This window comes from Rhipicephalus microplus, chromosome 6 (genome assembly GCF_043290135.1).
Source record: "Rhipicephalus microplus isolate Deutch F79 chromosome 6, USDA_Rmic, whole genome shotgun sequence".
NCBI classification, from domain to species: Eukaryota; Metazoa; Arthropoda; class Arachnida; order Ixodida; family Ixodidae; genus Rhipicephalus; species Rhipicephalus microplus.
Window position 1 is genome coordinate 110,658,211 of NC_134705.1, and position 27,308 is coordinate 110,685,518.

The window sequence follows — 27,308 nt, forward strand, 5'->3', positions numbered from 1 at the left end:
CTTCTTAATAGCGACAAGTCAATCCGCATTCAGCACCGCTTGGCATGCAGTCGTTTAAAAGCTCATGAACGTGGTAATTTTTTACGCACGTTATTTCTGCCTTCTTCTTCTCTGGAAAAATTTAAGCATCACTCTTTCTCAAGGCGTAAGTGAAAGCCATCACATTTTTTTATGAATCGTCGGATAATAAACGAACTTCTACGTAAAGCTGAATGGAAGCATATGCTTTGTTTAAAATTTTTCTGTTATATTTTATTACGTGGGCTCCATTCTCATACAGATTGTTCCTACTGGGTCATATATTTTGTCTTAATGCTCACATATTGAGTTGAATGTTATTGCACTTTATTAGAAATGACTAACTGTAACCTAGCTACTCCCGCTTATCAATATTCTGTATGAAATGTGGATTTGCTCAGCCAAAATAAAACACAGTAAATATCTGAGGGGTAATATCAAATAATACAAATTGCTTTAAAAGTGCGGCGCTCAATACACAATGTGCTGACCATGAAGACTCCAGTTACTACGAAGCCGAAAATCCACACACGTGCAGACTAGCAAAAGAAATTCGTTAACATATTTCCACGCATGATGCACATAACGTCGCGTGAATATTGGCAACCGATTGTATTCTCGAGTGCTCTTTCGTCCCAAATTTTATTTACCAAAATCAACGTCTTTTCCACTTTCAAACAAAACGGAAGGCTCCGTATTGTTTCGCAGGAATAGTTGTTTGTGGAATTGTAATGCACAATAATTGGACAAGAGTTCAAATGCGATCAGCTTTGTTTTGTTATAGCTACTGCTGCAAACGACTGCTGGACAGAAGCGTGTCATGTTGGAATCGGGTTACTAGAGGTAACGTTGTCTCTGATATAAAAGTACCAGTCGAAACTATGCCAATGTAACTCATACTGATCATGGTAGAAACAATACTACGTGCAATATTCAAACATTATTTTCGTGTTTCAATTCTTGAGTGATGTATACTCTGTATGTGGCGCATTATGAATTATTTTGACGAATTAGTGAAGCTGTGCTGTCACCGATGTGCGTCCAGGCAGCATGAATTCGAAGCATTGCGTAATATTTGCCTGTGAAGCTTATGTCAGCGTAGTTATGACAGAGTGCGTCTGGGCATCAAGCCGATGTGCTAATGCTTGCGTCTGCGCCCGTGACTCCTTTCATCAAAATTTCTTTGCCAATAGAAAATAGTTCGGAAAGTCTTGGTGCATGTTTGGTGCATGGTGCAAACATGCATGGTGCATGTTTTTCTATACTTTTTTGTTTCAATTTCGACAATATTTGGTGGGAATGATTTATTCACAAAAAATATAATCAACCACTTTTTGCAAATTTCGAAGCGCCAATGAAGTCTTTTCAGTAAGGTCAGTTCTTTCCTCTGATCTGGCCAAGTGTTTGCCGCTAAGAAGTGGACATTTTTGAACCACAGAAAGAAGGAAGAATGAAAAGCAAGAGAGAAGGCAGGGAGGTTAACCTGGCTAAGCCTAGTTCGCTACCCATGTTGGGGTAATCTTAAAGGGGAGTATAAAGATGACAGAAAGAGGTAAGAGACGAAAAATACAAAACAAATATTGGCAATAAATGGGCAGACGCGTATGTAGCGGTGGTAGTACACAAAAGCTAAAGGCGTTCACATAGGCCCGTAGTCCTCAAAAATGCAAACGGGTTTTGACTGTCTTTTCAGACGACAAAATACGAGAACGGTGCTCCAGAAGCATCTGCTCGGAGAGCGGCCGATATTCCAATTGTCTTAACGCATCAGAAAGTATCTATCTGTCAGAGGCGAATCAAGGCATTAGCATTGCAGATAGTCAATGTCTTCAACAGTGCCGCGGTCGTTGGATTCCGCATTGTGGTCACTCCAAGGAGGGTTGTATATGCTCTTGTGAAGCCAGCTCTCAACCAAAGCCGACAAATAATCGATGATTCAAGTCGATGAAGTCCGGATGGAGGTCGAAGTTGCAGTCTAGGGTTTATTTGGTGGAGTTTCGTATGTATGTTTGGTTGCTCTACTCCAGCAGACACATACTATGTGCCAGGGTACGAAGTTGCCTTGCAGAGTGTGTCCTTGACAGGAAGATCGGAAGGGTGTATTCTTCATGGTGGGAAGTGTGAGCCACATGGTCCACGAATTCATCACCACTGATCCCACAATGACCAGGTAGCAACTGAAAAATGACCTCATGGCCTGTTTCTGTGACGTGGTGAAGAAGCTTGACAACCTCTTATGTTAACTGTTCATGGCAACCTCAACGAAGGACTGAAGGCAGAAGGACTGACTGAAGTACGAATCGTTTTACAATGATAGGTGTCATGATCAAGTAGTCCTGCGTTATGGCATTAGTTTCAGCCCTCTAAGCACAATGGGGCAAACCAAGGCATATACAGAGAGCCTGGGTTTGAATGTTTTGGGGTGCGCGCAAGTTAGTTTGGCACGTGTTACACATTACATGCAGGCTGTGTCACAGGAATCCAATAAATACCTTGTACAGCTGTAGCAAAGACTAGATGGACACTCCCCAAGTTTTTCGAACAAAGAACTTGAACAAGTGAGAAATGGAAGTCGGACGCTTTTTAACGTAGTTTACGTGTGGGGAACAAGACAGGTATCAGTCTATTACGACTCTCAATAATCTCTGACTCTGGCTGGATGACACCAATTGCCCGTTAATTGATATGCCGTAAGTGTACATAAGCTTCTTATGAGCGCCACAACAGCACACTTTTCACTTGCGATCTAGATCTCTTGTTTACATAGATAGTGCCATGTCAATGAAGCTGCCTTCTGAAGTCGAGTGAGTAATTTAAATAGAGACAAACCTTACGCAGATGCAATCGGCATAAATGGAAAGCCGTACGCTGCTTGGCTATTTGCCAACTGGTTCAATGAGTGTTAGGCTGAACAACCTCTTGCTTAGCCAACCGCCTAACGGAAATACTCGGCTACCGTAACACACGGGTGTCAGACCATTCTCGCTCTACACGTAAACTGGTCTATTCTTTAAGTAGTTGTGAACCCACACATAGATCTTGCCACCAAGTCCTACTCTGTCTAATGCGCTGAGAATGGTTTCGTGGATGATAGTGTCATAAGCTCCTTTAACGTCAAAAACAAAGCAGCAGATAATCATTTACGGGCCTTCTAATGTTCTACATGTGTCATCAAGTCATTTTTTCTGTAGAATGATGAGCGGCCTTGTCTGAACTCGGACATGGCATCTGGATATATTTCGTAGACCTCTAAGTACCAGTTCAGCCGCATTGGAATCATTCTCTCCATACCTTCTCCCACACAGCTCGCGAATGCAATCGGGTGGTAGAAGAAAATGTCCAAAGGTGCCTCGTCGGCATTGAGTGTTAAATCAGGTGACTTGACTACTGTTCCTGTGGAACCGTGCCAGTTTGCCAGGAGGTATTCTATAGCAACAAGAGAGCTTTCCTGGCTTGATCTCCTATGTGACACAGAGCGCTGCAGGTGACGCCGTCTCGTCCTGGTGCCGAAGAACGTCTACACATGCAAGCGCAACATTTACTTCCACTGAAAATAGACTCTTCTTTCGGGGATAACGTGAAGATAAAGAACAGCCGGGAATCCCAGTCCCTGTTGAATTTGACCCTCAGGCGAACCTTCATGAAACCATTATCTCGACGTCAGTCTCTTCATAGCGTAAGTGAAGTGGCAGAGATTTAAATGGGTAGCGCTCACGAACATTAGTGTACGAATACTCTGGAGTACAAAGACTCCAGTTGTTCTTCAGATTAGTGACATAGGCTTTTTTGGAACCATGAACAAGTGAAAACATATTTATCATCGCTTATCCATCTTATCAATGTGTCGATGTACTTTATTTCGTGTGTATCTGCCCAATCTCAAATCATTAAACGCTTTTGTGCGTCTATAACCTCTCTCTGCATGAAGACAGATCACTCGAAGTTTTTCGAGTTTAATGTCCATATCGGTGCGTGATGAGCTCGCCAAATGCGAACGTGCGGTGGACTGTAGGGCAGTCTTTATTGCATCGCCTAGGTGGAAGTGTGAGCCGCCAACGCAGTCTTCTATGATTATCTTGGGCTTTTGAGAATTGACGCACTGGACGGCTCTGGAGGACTTGAGGCTTGGACAAATGTCACTCTTGACTTATGTCGGGTGTGGTCACTACCCTTTGTCTCCAAAGCCTAAAACCAGTGGTCTTTTCTGGTGAACGATCATTGCACGAAACTGAGGTACAGGCTACTACTTTGTGCTGATCCATGTAGATAAGTAGGGCTGCCATCATTCACGAGGCTGAATTTCTATTCAGAAGCAAATGACACAAACTATCTACTTAACGAACTCCATACATTTCTCACCATATGTTTCCTTTTACTGCAGAGAAGGTCATAATAAAGTCAGCCGTCAAATGTTTAATTTTTCTCAATTGTGCCATGTGGCATAAGCATCCACTTGATTTAGCTGCCTGTATAACATATTTTATCGCGCTTCATAAGTGTATGACGACTCCGAGCATGAATGTAAAGTATTGATAAAAGATGAGTCACATCCACTCCATTTATGCGACCGCATTTCAACTCTCATTATGCAAGATGGACGAGCTGCTTTTTACAGCCCACTTCAAAACTATTTTCAGGCGCCTATTTGAAATATAGTCGCCAAGTATCTAGCATGCTCTAGATAGGGCTTCAATTTGGGATAAATCAGAAAAAGTTTGATGAACACTCTCCAGGGAATTTTTCGATAATGCGGTTTTATGCGATGAGCTCTCATTTCAAGGGCTAGTATGACCTTGCTTCATTCTTTATGAAAAGTAAATGTACTGAGCAGTAGTTAGCACCGGGATTGTTTGGTTTATATAAGCTTTACTTTAAAAAAAGGATGTATCGTAGCCCGCCTTCATTGCAATTAGGGGGGGCTTGTCGCACGCAAAACTACTAACATCGACGTATGTGGGCGCCCTGGAGCACGAGCCCTCTTGATTCTTTCAGTCTTAGATGGCACTGGGGTGCACCAGAAGGCATCAAACATCCAGACTTCGTAAAACTGATTGCATGTGTTACAAGAATTATTAAAATTGTTGTAGGCACAAACACAGGTGCTTTACACAAATTACTTACGCTTGTGTTTATACGTATTTCTGTGGTTAAGCCTCCCAGAAAACGAGTATTTTCACCGGCTTAGTTGCTTTTGTGTTTGAAAATTGTATTACCGTAAAAATAAATATTCTGAATAAGAACGAATTAAACTCCGGTATTAAATTCGGGTTTTACGTACAGTGGTGCTTCCCCAATTTTCACTCAAAAATAAACAGTGCCAAACACTCTCTGGAGTTTAGTAAAATTAAATTTGTAAAAATGTAGCCCTACCTATAAATTGTCATCATTTCGCGAAGCAGATAGGCCTTTATTACGCGTCTGCTAGACTGTATGTGCACCTACGCAAGTGAGCACATCGCTAGTGATGTGGCTAAGACTGGCACTGGTTGAGATTTTTTCGTCTCAAATCTGAAAACTCACGCAATCAAGTTTCTTTTCTCTCTCTTTCTTAGACAACTCTTTCACCGTGAACTTCGCTGAAGTTCATCTCAAGTGATTTTACAAATATTACACGGAAAATATCTATAGGTTATGACGTAATTTCTTGGCCAACATGACAAACGTTGGTGTGTTTAGAAAAAGTGGTTAACGATTTAGCGTACTGAGGCCGTCGCATCAACGACGGTCTTGGCTACCTAAGAAATTTGGGAGTAGGACGTCTGCACGGCCAGCCCAGTGCATCCGCAAACAATGCGTAAAAGACGGAGTCGTTGCCAACTTCTTTCCTGTGTATGTAAGTTTAACAAGCACTTGCATCGCTGTGTCATAGAACAGTTTACTACCACACAGAATGCTTCATATTGAATCTGGATTGATGTCTGGTCTTTCGTCAGTTTGACAACATAGTTTTCCCAACCTCTACTTCCTTGCAACGTATCTCTGTGCCTTGTTGACAACCTTTAGTCCTAGAAACTACTCCGTTGACGTAAGCAGCACCATCGACACGCCTGGTGCACTTCATTAAGTACACTACAACTTTGTTGACACGAACAAGTCAGTTAGACTCGTACTGTTGTCTTCTAAGTCAAACAAAGTACCCATCTCTCTCTAGGAAAATATACAGTTATATCGGGCCAGTTGGTAAGAATCCATTTTGGTAGGAAGCGCAGCAACTTATACACGGAACATACGACCCAAGCGCTAAGCTTCAACTTAGCGTTTGTTGCAAATGTCAGAGCATATATATGGGTTGAAAAAGAAAAAGTAAAACACAGAACAGCAAAAAGCACACGTGTAGTGCCGTACATATAATTGCTTCATAATCTATATTTCCTATTGAGTGGCGAATCTATCGTTTGAGATTGTTACAGTTTTGTTAGTGACTCAAAAAAGATATCTAGCACTGTCATCTGGAAAGCCTTGTGTGGTAAATGTTAAGTGCGACGTTCCTCACTCCAAAAACTCAGGTAGCCTTAGGACCAAACTTTTGGACATATAAGAGCTGTACATTTTTGCGTTGCCTTCTAGCCACTTCATTAGATATATTGAAGATAACGGTGATGGGAAGGATGAAAGCAGCACTCGGCTCATTTGGTTGGTAACTGTGGCTGCACAATTTCAATACCGTTTGACATATCTGGTATCTAAGCTTGCCACTCAATTACTGAGAACAATGACTAAACCTTTGCAGTTTGACCCAGACCAGTTACCGTTTTTGGCCAGTGGTTTCAGGCAGCTGGTAAGTAGAAAACATGTGACTTTTTTTATTAGCAGCACCGTCAAAGACGTAAAAAATAAACCTACTTTATTTACAAAACAGGAATAAGCAATATTAATATATCATGGCTTATTTCACCAGCACATGCAACTCTATGAGCGCGATGCACGCTGGCTGAACTGGCACTTCTAAAAATAGAGAGCATTGTCCAAGTGTATTCTTTGCTTCTTTTTTTTTTTTGAAGGCTGCGAACCATAAAGTCATACATGGGTTCAAGCAGAGTGTGGGCAAAAAACAAAGAACACGCACAGAGGAAATATAAATCTTGTTATTACAGTTTCAACTGTGGTGGAAGCCAACAAATAATCATTTCTGTTTATTGCGGTGTGAGGGGAAAAATCGGCACCCAAGCAGTTCTTCCAATTGTTAATCGGCGAAATTTAAAATATACGGCTCCGGTGTTTATCAGTGGGTTGAACCCGACGCTGCACTGAAGTCATTCACAATTACTTGTTGCAAGTCCGTAGTTATTAACGCGGTTAGGAACGCGTTTGGCTTGGGTTTATCACAGTTTTTATTTATATTAGGTTTAAATTTATTTTAAGTGTATATTTTAATTTTAAATGCCACACGGAGGTGTCGTAACTGAAGCTAAGGTGTCGCTGGATAAACTCCCGGTGAACGCGCTTCACCGATTGTTACGTTCATGCTGCTGTGCCCCCAACACCACCTCTTCGGCGGCCGTTGTTGAGAGCTTTGACCTCGTGAGCTAACTCGGTGGCATAGTTTGTATGGTTTATTCGCCGCCAGCACTTTAATTTTCCCTCATGACTTAGCGGGGCCTCGAAGGCCACCGGATAATCGGTCCGCAGCTGCTGCCGGCACTCAGTGTCCCTGGGCTATTTTTGGCTCGGACAGCAGTATCAGCCCGGCAAATGCGAGCTCTCTCCCGTTTCCTCTGTCTACATTCTTTTGCAGTTTCCCGCTGTTTGAGAGTTCCTAGAATCAGTGGCTTACCTATACAGAAGCTTTCGGTAGAAAATTGTGCGCGCCTGCTTAGCTCCACGACTGAGCACAAAATGGGGTGCGTGCTTGGGTACGACGCTGACAACGAAACTGATAGCACAGCGAATGGAGGCTGCTCGCGACACCAATGCCGAATGTTTTCTCTTTGTTTCTCCGAGACCTATATACCTTTGAAATGTGTAATTTATTTAGGGATCATGGTGCCCTGTGTGTCTTGGAAGCTGGGTGAAGCAATGAAAGCTAGGGTGTAGGATGAAGCGTTCGTTTCACGATTGTAGAGCACGTGAAAAAAATTCAAACGTGAGGTTTTATTATTCCAAGACATAAAATGCGATTTTCTTGCATTTTATTAAGAGAGAAGTTTTGTTTGTTATGAAAAAGAATAATCACAATAACAAGAAAACCAAGCAGATTGTAAAGATACTCGTATTAATAAATACAAATATATAAAAAAGTAAGGTGGGCAAAACGATAACTTGCGGCTGGATAGGACAAAACCGGGAAATTTTCATTATAGTGTCCAGCGGTTCGACTAACTGAGGTACCATAGTGGTCATCCCCAGTCCAGTTTATGGACTGTATGTATTTATTTCATTTATTTATTGCTTGAATTGCAATACTGCCAGTCTCTTGTCGAGGCCATATCAGGTGGGCGTATCATTTACATAAATGCAGGTTTCAATACATCGGGCATCAAACAAATACAGCAGTTTTTCTTTGTTTTAAGTACAACAAGCTATTGCAACAATCTGAAATTCCCGGAAATAAAGTCTGTAACCCCGAATTATAAATAAAATATTCAAGAGAGTTATGCGGCAAACTACATAAACTGCAAAGTTACGTGAATAAAAAAGAAATTCGCATTTAACGTAATAGTGTTAGACAGCGCCGCTAGTAATCATAAAGGCGAGTGTGGCGTAGGCGTTTGTGTAGGTGACGGCATCATTGGTTGTAAGCGAAAAAGCTTATGCTTGTCTATGAACCAAAAATCAAGAATAATGAAAGTAGAATCAATAAAAGTTTTCGGGTCCGAGCGAGGTGAAATCCTGGCCTGTCAGTGTGGCAACCAGGTGTTTTGCCACACAGCCATAAGTCTTTCTCCTATCTTACGCAGATTTATTACAAACGTGGGTCACGTAAATGCATAGCGTACCAAATACCTAAAGCCTCTTCGATAAAAATACAATAGGCATAATAAAACACATACAATACAGCACTGTGGATAAAAAAGTATTTGAGCAGTCCACTGCATGGACTTTCCATATTTGTCCGGCTAAAACTGAAGTTACTTGTAAAGGCCTTTAGCTGCACAATCAATTGTACCAACTAGGATTGTGATGATATCACTTGTTCACATGCCTGTATTTCCACACCAACTCTGCTTGGAAATACAGTGAAAAGAACTTCCTTTGGTAGGAAATGCAGAGAAAATAACATTCCCGCTTTGAGAACACACGAGTCTTGTATACAGGCTTCAAAATACAGCATGTAATATTGCTCGCAGTAATATTGCATGGGGAACCGCGCATTGGCATCGGGTGTCAGAACAGGTGCTTATCATAACTACCTTGTGGTTTTAAGTCGGCCAGCTACAACGAAAGGCGCACACGTTGCAGTGCGTATTCGTTCAAGACGACTACGTAGACGGTGCATAGCAAGTTCAAAAACAACGCACGCGCATTACTCGAAGTTTAAAGCGCGCTATCCATTACACAGGATGCAGCTACGTGTGACAGCTTCACTTACACAAGCGACCTTCAACATTATTGATTACATTGTAGTAATCCGAAATTTGCGATTCTCGAGTAACCGCATACAACAAAAACTATGCACTAAGTGGTACGAACTGGGGACGGAATATCATTTTGTCTTTAAACTCCAAAAGGCGAATCCTAAAGGCCAAATCCGCCAACCTTTAGGAGTCAATATATCTCAATAAATTTCACTGGGTACGTTCATTTGCACAAGCGCAACTGGCAGTCATGCTAAATGAGCACTTGGTCTAGGGATAATCAGATTTCCTAGGGTAACATTTCATTCATTTGCATAACGTGCGGTAAATTCACGCTAACGAACAATGGTAATTAAAACTTCCTTGTGCATTTTTATTTCAGCAGTTAGGTGACATGTGTGCTTCCACGAGTCAATGTGCAGCTGGAGCATGCTGCTTGAGAAAGCGCCTGGGTATGCCCACATGTCAACCAGCTGCAAAAATTGGACGAATGTGTAGCCCGCTTGTCTACCGTAATATTTATTTTGGTCACTGCCCCTGCATACCTGCCGGTAAAGTATGTTTTTACAAGTTCCAGCCAACCCTTCTTCTTTCACACAACTAAAGTTTCCTTGCTGTTGCGTAATTTTTGAGCTTTTAGTGTTCACCTCATTTACATAGCAGAACTAGAATATCAGTATGTGCACGCGTTACTCGAATGGGCTAAAATACGACTTTCGATTATTTCAATTATGTGGAACATAATTGAATTGTTACAAAAATATTCCAACTTTAAAATTATGATACAGGTTTTTACAGCCTCCCCTTTCCAACTAATCTATTCCTGCCGTGGAAACTAAAGACATTTTTTAAGGTAAATAAATTCTAATTAATGACACCTCAATCTGAGTAGGTGCACTTAGCAAAATGAGAACTTAGCATTTCAGTACTTATTATTGTATTGTTGAAAGTGTAAAATTTCATTATTCAGGTGCCTGCAACAAATGTGATCACAGATTTTGTGACTGATAGCCTACGCACGTGACCGACTAATACTGATTTTTCTTTCTACAGAACAGTTTTGCAATACGACATTTACTGGCGAGACTTTGTTGGGCCTTTGGCCTAATACTAACAGTGCAACTGATGACGTAGGAGCGGTCCTAACCTTCTTAAAACAACTGGGCTACATGCATGGCTTGAACATTCTCCAGTGTAAAAAGACTGTATATACTCACCTTTCCGGCTCATCATTATCATCCATCATTCTTTTCCTTCCAGTCTCCTCTCACGCGGTGTCGAGTAGCAAGCTAGAGCATGCCATCACTCAGGCGGACCTCTTTTCCTTTCTGTAAATAAACCTGTCGCTCTTTATATATGCATAAATACTACAGCGAAAACTGTTATGAGATAAAAACATGAATCAGGCGTGGCGCCGCTGCTGCCACCACTACTGCCGCTAGTGTGCGTAACCATTTTGCACAAAATTTGAAAACAAAACAGTACCAGTGACAAAGTGGGGCTCGAATCCACGTTCATAGGGTGCCAGCCCAGTATTCAACTATTGAGGCACTTCGGTGCTTGGGACTTGTTGAAACACTTGCCTTAGGTGGGCTTGATGTTGGGAAAGCAATCGTGAGAATACTACTTATAAAGCGTTTAAAAAGAGCGACAGAACAACCAGTCGTCGCACAGTGGCAATAGCATAACGAGTGGGTCGTCCAAGGTTCGAACCCATTAGAAAAGCTTGTTTTCGTTCTGCTAATAACTGTGGCGCATACCCACTTCAGCCATAATTCTTCATTGACGTCAGCCTCTGCATGAACAATTGGCACAACATTTTTTGCAAGTGTTTAGCGAATACCACGCTTCTCAGAAGAATGGCGAAATATAGCATAGCGAATGCCAGCCTACTACCTAAAATTTTTATTATTATTGCCATAGTGGGTATGAAGCACTTTGCATGCAACAGTTACCAATTAAGTGTGAAGAAAAAACTCTGAAAGGCCGCTTTTCTAGCTTTCACTGTATATCACCGGAAAAGGTTGGCGGGCCATTAGCATATTACGTAGGCTAAGCAACTACCACATAGGTATGAGAAGAGGCACATTGGGAATGATATATCGCATGTACGTTCGTCCCAATTTGGACTTTGGTTGTGTACTTTTCTCTGGAGTTCCAACTTACAAGTTGCAACCTATAATTCTTCTCCAAAGAGAAGCTTTGCGCTTATGCCTTGGCCTTCCCAAAACTGTTGCTAACAATCTCGAATCGAGGGCCCCTCCGCTTTCATGTAGAATTCGCCTTCTGACTGTTCAGACATTCTTAAGAATTTATGAGTCACCGTTACGACATTCAGAAACAGCCTTTATTTCCACCCCGGAATCATTTTTTTGGTGCTAGATGGCCGCGACTCCACACACCGCAAATTATATTTGTGCAAAACTTACTTGAGGCTCTAAACGTACGTATATGCGACATCATGCCGAGTCGTGATACTTCAGTCCTGGTGAAAATTCAATTTGACGACATTTTTTTCAAATAATGCCAAATTACTTCCCCATAATATTTTTCGATAGTTTACCGCAAGATCACCTGCGCAGTACTACAACGAACGTTATTATTGCTACAGACGCATCGCAATATGACGAAAAGTCAGGGGTTGGTATTTTAGGCCGATTTTAGATTGGATTTATTCCCTTCGACTACTCGATTTCATAACCGTTTTTGTGGCAGAATTTCTGGCAGTAGTGCTCTCTTTACGCAAGTTAGATACAGCAAATACATCAGCTGTCATAATAACAGATTCTCTATCTCTCTGTGCAGCACTTTTCGTTGGTGCTGAAAATTAAGTAACAAAGGCGTTCCGTGCACTAGTATCTGCGCATCTGAGAAAAGTAGGATTAATTTGGGTGCCTGAACATAAAGATTTATTTCTAAATGAAATAGCCGATTCCGTATCTAAGTCGTCAATCAGCGAACCGATTTTACCGCACTGTCCATCATCCGCTTATGTGACTGCTGCTCGATTCCGCAGACGTACGCTTATGGAAGTCTTTAAAGGTTCAGCGCTAAGAAACTCTACAGAATATCGCCATTTATTATATCCCTGGCGAAAAGACCTTTGCCGCACTCGTAAACAAGAAGTAGCCATCGCAAGGCTCCGTTGCTGGGTACCAAATCTAAATTTTTATAAAACATGGGTCTGCTCAGGCACCTTCGCCACTGTGCGCATTCTTTGACGAACTGGGAACAATAGATAATTTCTTTTTGACCTGCAGGTGGTTTAACACATTACGAAAAAGCCGTTTAAAAATACCTCTACGTGGTTTTAGTATGGACTTATCTGTGCTTGTCATTTTGTCTTTTGTAGCATCCATTTCTTATTTCTCTAATGCGACAGTATGTGCGACCGTCTGGGACTATATTGATGAAACTAAAAGGTTGCCTAATTAACCAGTTCTATTCCCCTAACATGTCTACATAACTATATACGTGTAAAATCAGATTATTGCTCTGTTCTAAGGATAAACTTGTTTATGTAAATATTTGTATGCATTACATTAAGCACCACACTTTCTAGGCTATCGGTAATCTTTCTGTTATACCTTCCTCATTTCAATTCTGAACAGTAATTTTTGAAACCACTCGATTCTTGGCCGATCCCTCATAGTGGGTATGCGCCACTTTCAATAGGTGAACAACAACAACAACAACTGTGCTGCGCCTTCCACGCAGGCCTGGCGTTTTTTTTTTTTCTGATAGCCACAATGAACCATGCCTGCTTATGTGACTCTTTTCTACAACGTGAAACCCTGCTCCTAACGCCTCAATTCATGAGTATTTTGAGTATCTCTATTCAAAACTTTCCAGCCACTACGTCCGAGCAGCGCTTTGCGGTGCTCGACTGTAACACTAATATATACGAGTGTTTGTTAAGCAATACAGGCTCTTGAATTAAAGGTTATAATAGCTAGGCACTTGTCGTCTCGTAGATAACTTTCTTGCTGAGGCGGAAACTTTTTGCTAATAATTAGATCACATAAAATTGTTATTTGGCAAAAAATTATTTACCTTTTTTTATAACTTCTGCGCTCGTTGGTTGTATGGCGACGCTGTTCTACCTCACAAATTACGTTTAGCCCAGCTTTTAGGAAATCAAAAGTACCGCGGGTGTTTTCGGAGAGCCACCACCGAATTTCCATGGTGCCGGAGAAACCGAAACTAATGCACCAAGTGCGCATGAAGGGCGTTCCCTGTGTTGCTCACGGGCGAGCTTTCCTTGACGTAATTAGAAGCATGACGTGTCGCGCGAGAACTTCACCGCTTTGAGATGTTGTGTCGTCTTAGCAGAGCATCTTTCCCAACTGTCTTTCGCGCGATATGTGTGCTGGTTAACTTAATTTTTGTCCCTTTAAAATCAGAAAAGCGCAAGACTGGAGTATTAGGGGGGGAGCCTTCGATGTCTAATACAAGCGTTGAATGGTGTTAGCTACCTTGGTATGATGTCAGCCGTGGCGTCTCTCCTTCCTTTTTTTTAAAAAAAATTATTACTGGAGCAATGGGAGTAAGTTCCAGGAAGCCCAGAAAGAGCCACCCCTCACAATAACTAGGTGGGCTTCTCATTATAAGTGTACATTAGCAACCGCCGCTACTCATGCTTCATTAAGGAACGTCTTTCTCACCAAGTAGGAGTAGCCGAGCAAAGTTCGGGGCTTATTGGTATGCCCACACCATGATTTTTCCTGTAAAGGCAGGATCAATGTGTTTCAGTACAGCCTGGCACGGCAGTGTTGTGGGTGCAAAGGCGGAGGAGTGTGCGCTCCTCTCCTTTAGTGATTTACACGGAAGGACAAAGGAGCGCTTCAACGCCGAGGGCGTCTGTACGATGCGCTAAGTGTCAAAATACGTAAACACGCGTAATAGGAGCAGATTAGTCAGGCGTATCACTTCGATTACGAGAATAAAAGTATGCGCCTGACACAGCACTGGGACCGTCTTTGTGGCGCACTGGGTGCGTTACTTATCGGTTCTTCCGGAACCACGGCCTGAAGATTCGACGATGGATTTCCGAAAACACGCGTGATATTTTCATTTTTCTTTTGTTTTAAACTAAGATGGCCTTTATTTCTGACGCAGAACTTCGTCGCCATCTAAACAAACTCCCTATAATTCACAATAAGAAGTTAACTCAAATATCAGTGTAATTATTCATACCGAATTATCTACTTAGTGCCAAAACCTATCTGCCTTGGTCGGGACTTTTGCCTGCGAAGACCACAAGTGCAGCTTTTTTTAGAGAAAGCTTCTAAAAAGCACCATATATATGTAAAAGGCCCAAAGCTCTGAATCCTATACAAAATGGTCATTTTGCTGTTACGTCTCTCGATAGTTCACGATCATGACACTAACGAACGCCGACATGGAGGACTTCGGTACACCTCTTCGCAGCAAAAGCTTTCGTTGCAATTGCAGCATGCACCGTGATTCAATTAGATGAGAATACAATTACGTGGCTCGACTTTTGCGTCAGTGGGTTACGCTGATTCGTGAGCCTGAGACAGATTCTCGATAACTCCGTCATCTACTGCTTCGACTGCACTAGCACTGAGGCAAAAATCAGCCTCAACAAGCGCCGCAAAAAGGCAGTGACGTTGGCGGTAAAATGTGCAATGGAGTCTTCTGATGCAGAAATGTGTCAGCCGAAGACGGCCCACTTCACTCGTTCACGGTTCGAGCCGAGAATATGCCTACCACATTCTTGAAGCGCTCTATGCTACAGGACGCATGAGGACAGGCGTAGATTTCCTTATCCTCAAATGACGAGGATGTAAAACAGTGCTTGTTCCGTGCCAACGCTTAGTTTGGGGATCTTCACGCCATCCTTGCGCGGCACCCGCTGTATGCTGTTTCTAGGTGCATTCTAACGTCCCCTTCACAAAGGCGTAATCACAACGATGCACTTTAGTCGTAATAAGTTGACTGTGGTACCAGGTGTCAAGGTCAGTGCGTTGGTAAAGAAACGCCAGTCCGCTTCAGGCTCACATGTTGCATAGTACGGATAGACGCAATCTGCCTCATTCAATCGAATTTGAATCGTTATTAGACCCAAAAAAATTGCTACCATCAACGCATTCGATTCCAACAATGTCGGTAGCGCGACCATTCTTTTACAATTCACGACTAAACTCTAAAAGCATCTCAGGATAACCAATGAGAAGGTATAGTTTGCCGGCTCTTGCTGCCGAGTTAATAGCCGTTTCCCGCTCTTTCGAAAGGATGGCCCTTATGAAAGGATTTATGGAGACTATCATCAGATTCCATAAATGCGGGCTCAAAATTCATTGCACATTCTACAACCGACCGTACGTGGTGTGATCGGAGAGCTGCCTGACCTATAGCTCTGTTGTTAGCCAGAACTACATGAAGGCTTGGCTGAAAATTAATGAATTTGGAGAAACAAAATACACTTTTTCCACAAAAAAGAAACATGAGTATAGCATGCGAAGCAGCGCAAGGGTCACCTTTGGGTGACTATCATCACGGGCACCTTGCACAATGTTAACGCCTTCTTGCAAGTGAAGCACACCTTGAATTCGCTCTACTTTCTGTTGCTGTACTCAGCCCGAACTGTTGTCGACGCACGCCATGCGGGTACATCGCCACGCCACGCGGTGCCACGTGGGTTCATCATGAGTCGGCAGAATCTCGTTCTCCGACGCCATCAAGTGATTGATGAGAGATTGTAAGGAGTAGAAGCCACAGCCTCTTGTACAGTCATTTACGTGGTCGGCTCATTGTGCGTATGCCCAATCTAGTTCCACGACGCCATCACATAATTTCAGAGAGCAGAGAGCTTTCTAAAATAACTATAGAGGACTCTGGCTCTGCAATCGTTCAGCGACCATGTGAATCATGGGTAGTACACGTATTTGCCTAGTGTTCATACTTGCAGGCCTCGAACACGCTTGTGGGTTTGTTTATTGCTATGTTTTGGTTTTGTTCTGAACGAATAAAAGAACTCTTTGAACTACGCAATTCGATTGGAATTGGTGAACCTAAATGGCTAAGGTGGTGAAGCGCAGCTGCTGCACATTTGCAGATTTTGTTTCATGAGAAAACAGCTCAAAGCCACGTGAACCCAAACGCAGCCAGAAGTACGAAGAATAAAGAAAAACCTGACTACCCATAATTTCCACGCTCACTGGAGCGCCATGCGTTGCATCATTCATGGAGACTAGCGCCAGAGTTCCCTCCAGTGCACTTATCAGGAACGCTATGGCTGAGAGTGTAAGGGGGATAAGCCACGGCGTCTTACCCAGCCCCTTACGCAGGCCGGAACACGTTAGCACGTGAGCGCTTAATGCTAGTGCTTGGGCCAGCTGTTGCACGTGCGCAGTAATGGTGGTTGCGCACACCACATTAAAGTTTGCCATAAGCTTCTTCGCATCTAAAAATATGGCATCCAATTTGTGCAATGTTGCCCAAGAGGGAATGGAGAGTAGCTTATTAACCTGTGCTTCGCCGATGGCATTGCATTGCTGAGTAACTCAGGGGACGAATCGGAATTCATGACACGGAGTTAGACAAAGAGAGGAGAAAGGCAGGTCTTGAAATTAATCTGCAGAAAACGAAAGTAATGTACAACAGCCGCGAAAGAGAACAGCGCTTCGAGATAGGTAATAGTACACTTGAAGTTGTAAAAGACTATGTCTACTTAGAACAGGTAATAACCGTGGAGCCGAACCACGAGGTTGAAGTAACTAGAAGAACAAGAATGGGGTGGAGCACATTTGACAAGCACTCTGAAATCTTGACAGGTAGATTTCCACTATCTCTCAAGAGGAAGGTATATAACAGCTGCATCTTGCCGGTACTTAGCTATGGAGATGAAACATGAAGACTTAAAAATAGCGTTTAGCTTAAATGGAGCAGGACACAGCGAGCGATACAAAAGAAAATGATAGGCGTATACTTAAAGGGGCCGTGAAACGGTCGCTTTACAACGACAATGCAGCACCATCGGCAGCCACATGCGCTAACTGTATCATCCACCCGAGTGTACCTACATGGAAGCTTTGCCTATCGAGGAACGCGGAACTTTGTGGCATATCGAGCACGCGCAAGAGCGCTTACCGGCATTTGCCATACGCGATCCGCTTTCCACAACGACGCTGCTTAATATGACGTCAAAGTTCAAGTTAGCGCTGATTGCGTATGACAAAGGCGCTGACGAGTGTCCCAATTGCACGCACGCAAGTACCGAAAAATGCCGCGTTCCTCGATAGGCTAAATATCACTTTGTTCTGTTCTGTTTTAACTGTTTTGCTGTGGAGAGGTTGAGGAGCCTATTGCCTCGGCTACTCCATATCACAAAGTTCTGCAGCGAAAAATAAAATAATATTACAGAACAGTACCCAAAAGTTAACAATACGGAAAAGGAAAAAAAATACATAATAGCACACTGAAACCAGTTCAAATAACATGCCAATACACAGTTTTCTTCACGCAGTGCACACAGTGATAAACTACTTACACGCACACCTTACTACTCTAATGCCAGTATATACATGACCACATTTTACATAATACCCATCTCTGGCTGTCAGTCATAGGCGCTTGTCCAGTCCGGTCTCCACTAAAAAGTCTGTCAGGAAGATTATTGCCTTTTTTTGAAGATGCATCTCAGGCCATGGTTCAAGTAGTTTCTTTATTGTGATGGGCCGTCTGTCCGAACTTGCTAATTTGTTCTTTAATTTTTCTCTTTCCTTCGCGTATTTAACGCACTCCAAAAAATTATGGCGAACATTTTCTTCTGCATGACCACAATGGCATTCCGGTGAGTTGGATCGATGTATCTTGTGCAGGAAGCTGTTTGTGTATGCTACTTCCAATCTAACTCGGTGGATCAATGTCTCTAGGTGTGGTGGGAGGTCTGTTGCTATGGAAAATTTTCTGTGTGGATCAACGTAATAAAGTACCGTTTCCTTTGATTTAGAGCTCTCAAACCACTTCTCCATCGAACAATGGTTAGCTCCTCGCGATATAAAATGTCGAATATTCGTCCCAGATATAGGGATTGTGCAATCCCGTCCTTCCTTCAATGCTTTCTTCGCAAGACTATCAGCATCTTCATTTCCCTTTATTCCAATGTGGCTGGGTATCCCTTGGAATACGGTGGTGTGACCCTGTGATGAGGCATATTCAACAGTTTCTGCGATACATTGTGCTATTTCACCATTTCTGTAAGGTGATCTCACTTTTCTGATTAGCTGAAGGGCAGGTTTGCTATCAGTGCATATCACCCATTTTCGTGGCTCGGGATTCTCTCAGATAAGCTTAACTGCTTCAAAGATAGCCACCAATTCTGCTGTCCTCGACGAAGATTTGTGCGATAATTTGTACATCTTCTTTTCCTAAATTTCGGGTATAGAGACCGCACAGGCTGACGCTTCTTCTGTGCATGATCCATCTGTATATATCTTCGTTTTTTTCATTATGCATTACATGAAGCTGATGAAGTACCAACTGTGCCGCTTCTAGAGGTGTCATGTCTGCTTTCTTCTCTATGTCGTCTATTTCACGGATAACGTTGAGAAGTGGCAGTGTCCAAGGTGGTTTGGAAGGTTTACATTGTTTAAATTCTGGTACTACTGCTTGAATTTATGATATAGTATCCTGTAGTCTCATTGCCGTTCTTTGTGTTAGTGCACCAGATAAAAATGACTTTCATGTTGCGTGAAAATTCTAAATAAGTTTCGAGATGTTTCTTTAGTTCAGAGTACTGCCAAAGGTGGCTCTCGAGCCTCCGCATACACTAAAGCACTGGAAGTTGACCCTGGTAAACCCAGACATACCCTCAAGCTCCTTGCCAATAACAAGTGAAGTCTTCTTTCGGTGGAGGCTGGGAGTCCGTGCAGCAGGGGCAGTGAGTAAGTTACGATGGTGCGTATCCAGGCAACATGTAGGGCTAATAACGACTCTGTAGTACCACCCCATTTGGCCCCGCAGAGATGCCGGAGGACTCGAATGGCCTGATTCACTTTTTGTTCCAGGGACTCGACATGAGGCGACCATGTTAGTCTCTGGTCTTAAATTACTCCCAAGAATTTATGAGTTTTAACCAATGGAATAGGCTGATTTTGCAGAATAATCTGGAAATTTCCAGGTCTTTTTAATGTAAACGGAAGTATGGCTGTTTCAGTAAGACTCAGTGCCATACCTCTTTTTTTTAGAAAACGGTCTATATAATCCAATTCTTCTTGTGGAGTTTGTTGTACATCCAAAAACGATGGAACAGACGTCCATATACTTATATCATCAGCATATAATGAACATCTGATGTTGGGTGGAAGATTATACGGGAGCTGCGCCATAACTGCATTAAAGAGAGTATGGCTTAGTACGCTGCCCTGTGGCACTCCTTGGTTGACGACATGTTCTGACGTTGGGCCCTCCTGCGTAACTACAAAAATTTTCCGGTGCTTCAGGAAGTCAGCGATCCAACGCAGTATCTTGCCCTTGAATCCCTGTAACGCCAGGCCTTCCGGAACGTGAACGTGACTCACTGTGTCGTATGCTCGGTGGACATCAAGAAATACAGCGACAGTGATGTTTCCTTGCGTTCGTTGGTTTTCCACATCTGTGACCAAATCCAGAATGCAGTCCATTGTGCATCTACCTCTTCTGAAGCCGGCTATGCTATCTGGTAGTAGTCTTTTCATGTCTTGCCACCATAAAATTCGTTCATTATTAATTTTCTCCATAACTTTTGAAAAACAACTAGTCAAACTAACCGGCCTAAACGAGTCCAACTGCATAGGGCTCTTCCCTGGCTTTAGCAACGGTACTACTTTGGATATCTTCCAACTTTCCGGAACTTTTTCTTCTTGCCAACTTTTATTATAGATGTCCAACAGGTGTAATTTTCCTTTTTTGTACAAATTAGCAAGAGCAGCGTATGTAACTCCATCTGTTCCTGGTGAACTTGTTCGTTTTACTGAATACAACACATATTGGAGCTCCTCTGGTGTGAAGCTGTCATCCAGATCTGATGAACTGATCGCAGAGGACTTTGTTACAACCGCCGAAGCTGATTCTGCTGAGGATTTATATTCGCTAGTTTGGGCGGTCTCTCTATTTCTCAGTATAAAATCGCAGAATTCTTCGGCAATCACACGTTCGCTAACTCCTCGAGACAGCGCTAGAGCCTGTAGTGGTCTCGAGTGGACTACTGGCTGTCGGAGGGCGCGTACCATGTTCCACAGTTGAGGCGCCGAGGTAAATGGAGAAAGTGAGGCACATAAATCTTGCCACCTTTTGGTTGAAAGCTTCTGCAGTTGGTTACGCATTGCAGTGTGTACTTTCTGTGCAACCTTGAAATTTTCTAAATTACCCGACCTGCGATATCTTCTTTCAGATCGGCGTCGTATTGCCCGAAGCCTCTCATACTCAGCGTCAACACCCGAATACCCATCTGTAATGGGTACTGTACGAGTTGCTTTTGTTAGAAAATTTTTTATCTTCGATGCATATGTTTCTGCGTCAGAACACGGTTCAAGATTTTGTCTCTGTAGTTCTCGAAAGATTGCCCAGATTGTAATTCTTGTTGTGCGGTTATTTCTCGTTTCCTTCTAACTTTGGGTGATATATGAATACTGGCAAGTGGTCACTTCCTCTTGTGTCAGCGTCTGCAGTCCAGTCTGCTCCAGCCGCTAATTCAGAGGAACACACAGTAATGTCTAGTACGCTGCAGTAGTTATGCGCCCGTAGAAACGTTGGAGAACCGTCATTCAGTATAGTGTAACCATAATCTTCGCATATTTTTACTATAGCAGATCCCCTTATACTACAACGCTCACTACCCCACAATTCATGGTGCGCGTTAAAATCACCACATATAATTATGGGATCATGGTCAGATCTACACACTGCAGTGCGTGTGGACGCCGGTGGCTTCGCATTGTCGCTTTAGAGTGAGCGTTTAACGACCTCTTTAGAAGACAGAAAAAGAGCATAGTGGATCACAGAACAAACCACAGTTAAGGATATTATAGTTGAAATCAAAAACAAGAAATGAACATGGACCGGGCGTGTAGCGCTAGGCAGGATAACCGCTAGTCATTAAGGGTAACTGACTGGATTTTCAGAAAAGACAAGTGGGTTAGGGGGAGACAGAAAGTCAGGTGAGCAGATAATATTAAAAAGTTGCGGGTATAAAGTGGCAGCAGCAAGCACAGGACCGAGCTGACTGGCTAAACATAGGAGAGGCCTTTGTCTTGCAGTGGACGTAGCCAGGCTGAATATGATGATGATGACAAATGTCTGCATGTCAACAACTAGGCGTTCCCGCGTAAGAGTAAATAAAGTGCTGGCCAGTGCGCCCAGCAGATCTCAGCGAATTGAGAGGAATGTTCTAAGCACTCAACGCATCAATATTCATCGCTCATTGTGCCGACTCTCTTACACAATATAAAAAACGCGTCTGATTCCTCATTCTAGGAATAGGTAGAACACTAAAGTAAAACGTGTCTTCACAGAGGTAGTTTAGCATTGCTTGTGCATCGTTTCACCAAAGTACTAAGAAATGAATGCTTCAGATACAAATTGCGAAGTCGCGCGAAGAACAGCAAGCAGCTAAAAATTGCAGCGCGCACCTCAACCAGTAAGCGCGCACAAAATTAAAATACGCTGGACGAGCGTGGACTAACAACTGTTACAGTTAGACGCTCAAAGCACGCTGTTCAAACAGAAATAAAGACGCAGCACGAAACGAACGCACAAGTATACACAGAAAAAGCGCGAACAGCTGCCACAATTTTGAATTTCGGGTGTGTGAGCAGCGTGCTTCCTTCGTAAATCTGGACTCCGCAGCAAGCGCTACGACCTGTGTGATCTCCCGACTTACGAGTCTGATAAGCGCTTGCAGAAGAGACCACGATTCGTTGAGGCGGCCATCAAAGAAACGTGAGAGGCGATGACCCTGAGAACGCGCCCAAAGCGAGCTCGTCGCGACATCTCCCTACTGATGACAAAAACGAACTGAAGTTAGCGAGGAGGACCTCCAAATGGTGCAGAATGTATATAAATGAATTGCCATTAGCATGATTGGCAACGTGTCTTCTGTGGCTAAGAAATAGCCGTTATTGGGACTCAAAACAGGTTGTTCGTACTGCGAAGTTTTTGAAAGCGAGTTTTAGTTTAGACTGTATTTATAATATTGACAGAACAAAGTGAAGCACTGCACTTGTGAATAACCTTTTCTAGAAACTCGTTTATCGAGTGACACATTTGCTTTTTTCTCGTCACGATGTATTATTTCATGTAGGTAAAATGTGGATATTTTCTTCAGCAAAAACATTTTTCTTTAAACTGCACATTTCTACGCTGCCAGTACGAGCGTGGACTAACGCTCGTACTGGCTAAATGAAAAACCGATATATGTAGTTTCGACAATGAATTGCAGACTATGCAACCAACCTGAGACAATAAAGCAGTGTTTCATTCATTGTGGTGACGCATTTTATTTTGGGGACTTTCTAGAAAAAACAATCGGAAAAGAACTTTCAATTGCAGCTCTTGGTATGAGGTTATTGTCTTTTAAAAAGAACCTGACAGATAATACGACTCTATACGAGCTGTTTTTGTTGTTGGGACTGTATTCACTATGGAAACGTCGCATGATTGATAGACACGTCAAGCCACGACGGTCGACGAGATCGGTCTTCCGAGAAGCAGCTGCTCATGTGCGCAGCGTTGTTTTGACTTTCGACTACGTTCCGCAGTTGCTTCCACTTCTGTATGCTTGTGTGTGTTTGCCTGAATTTTGATGACGTGTTTTGTGCTTAGCTCAGAAAAACTGGCGATGATTTCATGCAGTAAAGAAGAAAAAGTACGCTCCGTGGCAGAGCAGTTAGTGCCGCGTGTTTCGGAACGTGAAGCAGAATATACGATGCCCCACAAAAGAACTTTTTCTTCTAGTTTATTTTTTAATTGGTTCCTATATACTTTACAAAGTCATATCCGTGACGTAAGTACGTTAGTGCAGCTGTAGTGGGCCCGGACCTTCTTGTTGAACATCCGTCATTTAGGTTGACCGATGACAAAGCTGTGCTTTAAATCAGTCGTACTCGTCGAAATTACATAACGCGAGAGACATAAGTGCTTATGGCATGAAGGTGACTTCATCGGTGTGCTAAGCCTGACCTTCACTGGATGTCTTACTGCCCGGTACCCAACTCGAAGCAGGAGACTTTCGAAGGTTGAACTTAGCGCATTTATGATTCGGTACCTTCATTACAGTTGCTTAGCTTGTTCAGCTTCTTACCACAGCTTCATATAATGTTCAGCTGTGGTAATTCAGTGCACGAAATTGCCATTGATGCGTGTCAAGAGGTAAGATTACAAGTGTCCGATGTTTTCTTGACTGCGCATTCAAAGAGATTGTGAAGCTGGAGCTTCCCGACATCTATGCGGCAGTGCTATTGACTGTCGCTGTTATGCGAAGTGTGATTGACTGTCGCTGTTCACACCAACACATCTAGGCTTTTAAACATAACAATATAAATACACAGTGTGAATATCATATTGAGATCAATAGGCCCCCAGATGTAGAGAGTGTCGGCTGTGGCAGTGTTGGTGGAAAACATTCATCAATATATTTACACTGAGAAGTTTGGATGAGGCGCCTCTGTAGGGCTCGCCCTCTACAAATACAAGGAAGGATCCCTAGTTCCGGCCCGCGCTCTTGCCACCAATGCCCATTGGGCTTGGAAATCAGAGCAGCTGAGCAGGACAGCTCGCCAGTCAGCTTGGGTGGAGTGCGACCGTACCCTTTATTAATAAAAATACGTAGGTATGGATGCCACGTCAGTAAAATAAAAAGAAAGACGCCTACTAGAATACGTACTAACTGGCGTTGGCTTCTTTCGGCTGCCAGCATGTATTTCTTGATGCTCGACAAAGAAGGACAAAAAATTACGGTGGTTTCACATGCGTCTATCTACACTAAATGCCATCTACACTGCACTACACATTGTCCCACGACAATCCAGCTCATTTACTACGCTATCCACTCCGATATGCTTTGCATGACCCCCATTAGCAAACGTTTTACTTTTTTATCATCATTGGCCTTTTGGTTCAAGAATAGGCTCCTCACCATTTGCCACCATTCTTCTGACTGTTGTCATTATCAGTCATTCTTACCCAACCACAGCATTGAGCTTATCTATTAGTGTTTCCACAATATTCACTACTATTTCGCTTTTTTGAATAGCGTACTAATGTTCTTCGCCATCGATTACACGTCCCCAACCGGGAATTCTAACAGAGCTTTCGGCGGCACATCAATAGGCACTGAGAAAGTGCGGTTGTATCAATGTATCATAACACCAAATTGGACTCATACCCACACGGGCGGCCACCACTTACCAAGATGTACCAACAGATCAACGACTCAGTCAATGACGGACTCAATAACCAAGGTGATTGTAAGTGATTCCCAACACGCCATCTGGAATTTCGATGCCGGCCATATCTCTACGCAGGCATACTCAGTCATAAAGCATCACATCCCGCCTGTCTCACCTCGTCTTCTTATCTGGGCCCCAGCTCATAAATCCCTTAGTGGAAATGCGCAGGCACACACTCTCGCCCGAGATCTTAACTGCCGGGCGGAGTCCCTTACGCTTTACAGTTCTCATTCTTCGCCCTTCCAGGCCTCCTTTGCTCACTTACACAGACATTCTACAGCACTGCAGACTACGCCGTCTCCACTATCCGCCAGCTCACAAAAACCTCCCTCGACGTGATGCCGTCCTGTGGCGCAAACTTCAGACGGGTGTCTTTCCCAACCCCTGGCTTTATAGCAAGAAGAAGAACGGCTATTTGGGCTAGTTGGTTTACCCACACCTAGGTATACCACACCTAGGTATACCCACACCTACTGACCCCAAACTGTAAATACTGCTCACAATCGGCCTCCCTCAAGCACATGGCATCGACGCGCCCACAGTACGCTGACGCTTCTCACACAAAAGATACACGGGAGTCTCTTCTGCATATCACTGACTCGGCACAGCAACGCCGGGTAATCTCACGCGTCATGGAGGCCGCGGTGTCCCAAGGGATCCGCACTGACCTCCTCTAAGCAGCGTAACCGTCCTCTCAGCCGGCCCCCTCTTCTGGCAGTAATAAAGTTTTGATCATCATCATCATCATCATCATCATCATAAATATTGAACTACTTTCGGGAGAACACATTTCAGTTTCCTCGGTACTGATTCCTAAGATGGAGTGAATAACCATAGTTGTTTGCTTTGTTGATGTCTTTCATATGTTTTACTATTACCGTATAGAGAAATAAATTATATAATGGTTACACAAGTTGTACTCAGACCGCACAATTATCTCCTGGGTGGTAAAGTAACGCAAACCAGGTTTGTAATTTTAATCACACATTCAAAAGCGATGTGTACCCTTTGCCAAGGACGAACTGCTGAGTCTCACAGCTCCATATCTCGCCACATTTTCTACCTGTCTGTCGGGTCGTTCGTTTCAGGAAAAGGTCGGCAAGCTTACTAATGAATGGACTCGCCCAGACGAAGATCGAGCCGTCACTCTGAGTTTGAGTGGGCCCGTGTGAAGAAAGTTTTCATAATTTTGAGTCCCAATGAGTCCAGTGAAGGTCATTTCGTGACTCGGAGTCCGAGTGAGACGGGTTGACGAACACTTTGATGAGTGTTACTCCGAGCAAGCTCGCGGGTGGTCGTATATCAATTGTGAGTTAGAGAGTGCTCTAAATATTTTGCTAACCTTTGGTTTCAGACAAGAGCTACCTCATCTAAGCGGGTGATTCAATATGACAAACGTTACAGGGGTGCAACGTATTCGGATGCTTGAAGTTTATTGACGCTTCAATTCTGAAGATTTTAGAACTTTTTGTGTTTTCTCAACATATATGCTGACACGGCGTTATTACATAGGTTTTTCATAGACTGAGAAGAATTCGAACTGATTTCAAGGTCACATTGTTCATATACGCTATATATGTTTTTTTCTTTCAGGAATTTGCCATCCCATGACTCGTATATGCCAACCACTGCTGAGGTAGCATTTCAACTTGACACTGATATGACGAGCTTGAGGGAACGCCTTTGACGTGTGGTGCAGTTATCTTTCATCTCCCCAATCCCGTTCCCGTGCACAGGGTAGCGAACCGGCTACCTAAAGGCTGGTTAACATCCCTGCCCTTCTTTTTCTGCTATTTTCCTTCCTTCCTTCCTTCCTTCCTTCCTTCCTTCCTTCCTTCCTTCCTTCCTTCCTTCCTTCCTTCCACACGCCGCAGTTAATTCACTGTCTCTCTCTGTCTCTCTGTTTTTTTTTTCTGTTTCCTTCTCACTTTCCTCATTTTCAATTTCCCTGGTAGCCAACCGCAAGTCTTTCTCGTTTATTTCCCTGCCCCCTCTGCTGCTGCTGGCTTGCATCTAGACGCTGATATGCATAGTAATGAAACAGAGAAGACAAAATAACAACAGGAAATGAAAGAATTGTTAACCAGTCTAGAGCGAATGGCATGCTACCCTACACTGAGGATAACGATGATGGAGTTTGAAAAATAGAGAGAGAGCGGAGAGAACGTGCACTCAAATTCGCACATCACTGTCGTTATAACACTATTAGGTTATATCCGCCATTCCCCGTTCCTTGTTACGGTATCGAAAATAATAAAAGAGCCGGCTACCTAGCCGACCTATGAAAAATATATTTTATGTTAATAGTACACATTTTTCAAAT

At 43.2% G+C, this 27,308-nt stretch overlaps 1 protein-coding gene across 1 annotated transcript; it reads left to right on the forward strand.

Annotated features, from left to right (window-relative positions):
• LOC142764873 (astakine-like) lies at nucleotides 1-27,276 on the forward strand. Its single transcript, XM_075865416.1, has 4 exons — nucleotides 1-145; nucleotides 6,749-6,796; nucleotides 9,916-10,084; nucleotides 26,579-27,276. Exons 1-4 carry the CDS (start codon nucleotides 65-67, stop codon nucleotides 26,623-26,625), a joined length of 345 nt encoding a protein of 114 aa, XP_075721531.1. The 5' UTR covers nucleotides 1-64; the 3' UTR covers nucleotides 26,626-27,276.
• Nucleotides 27,277-27,308: the final 32 nt, after the last annotated feature.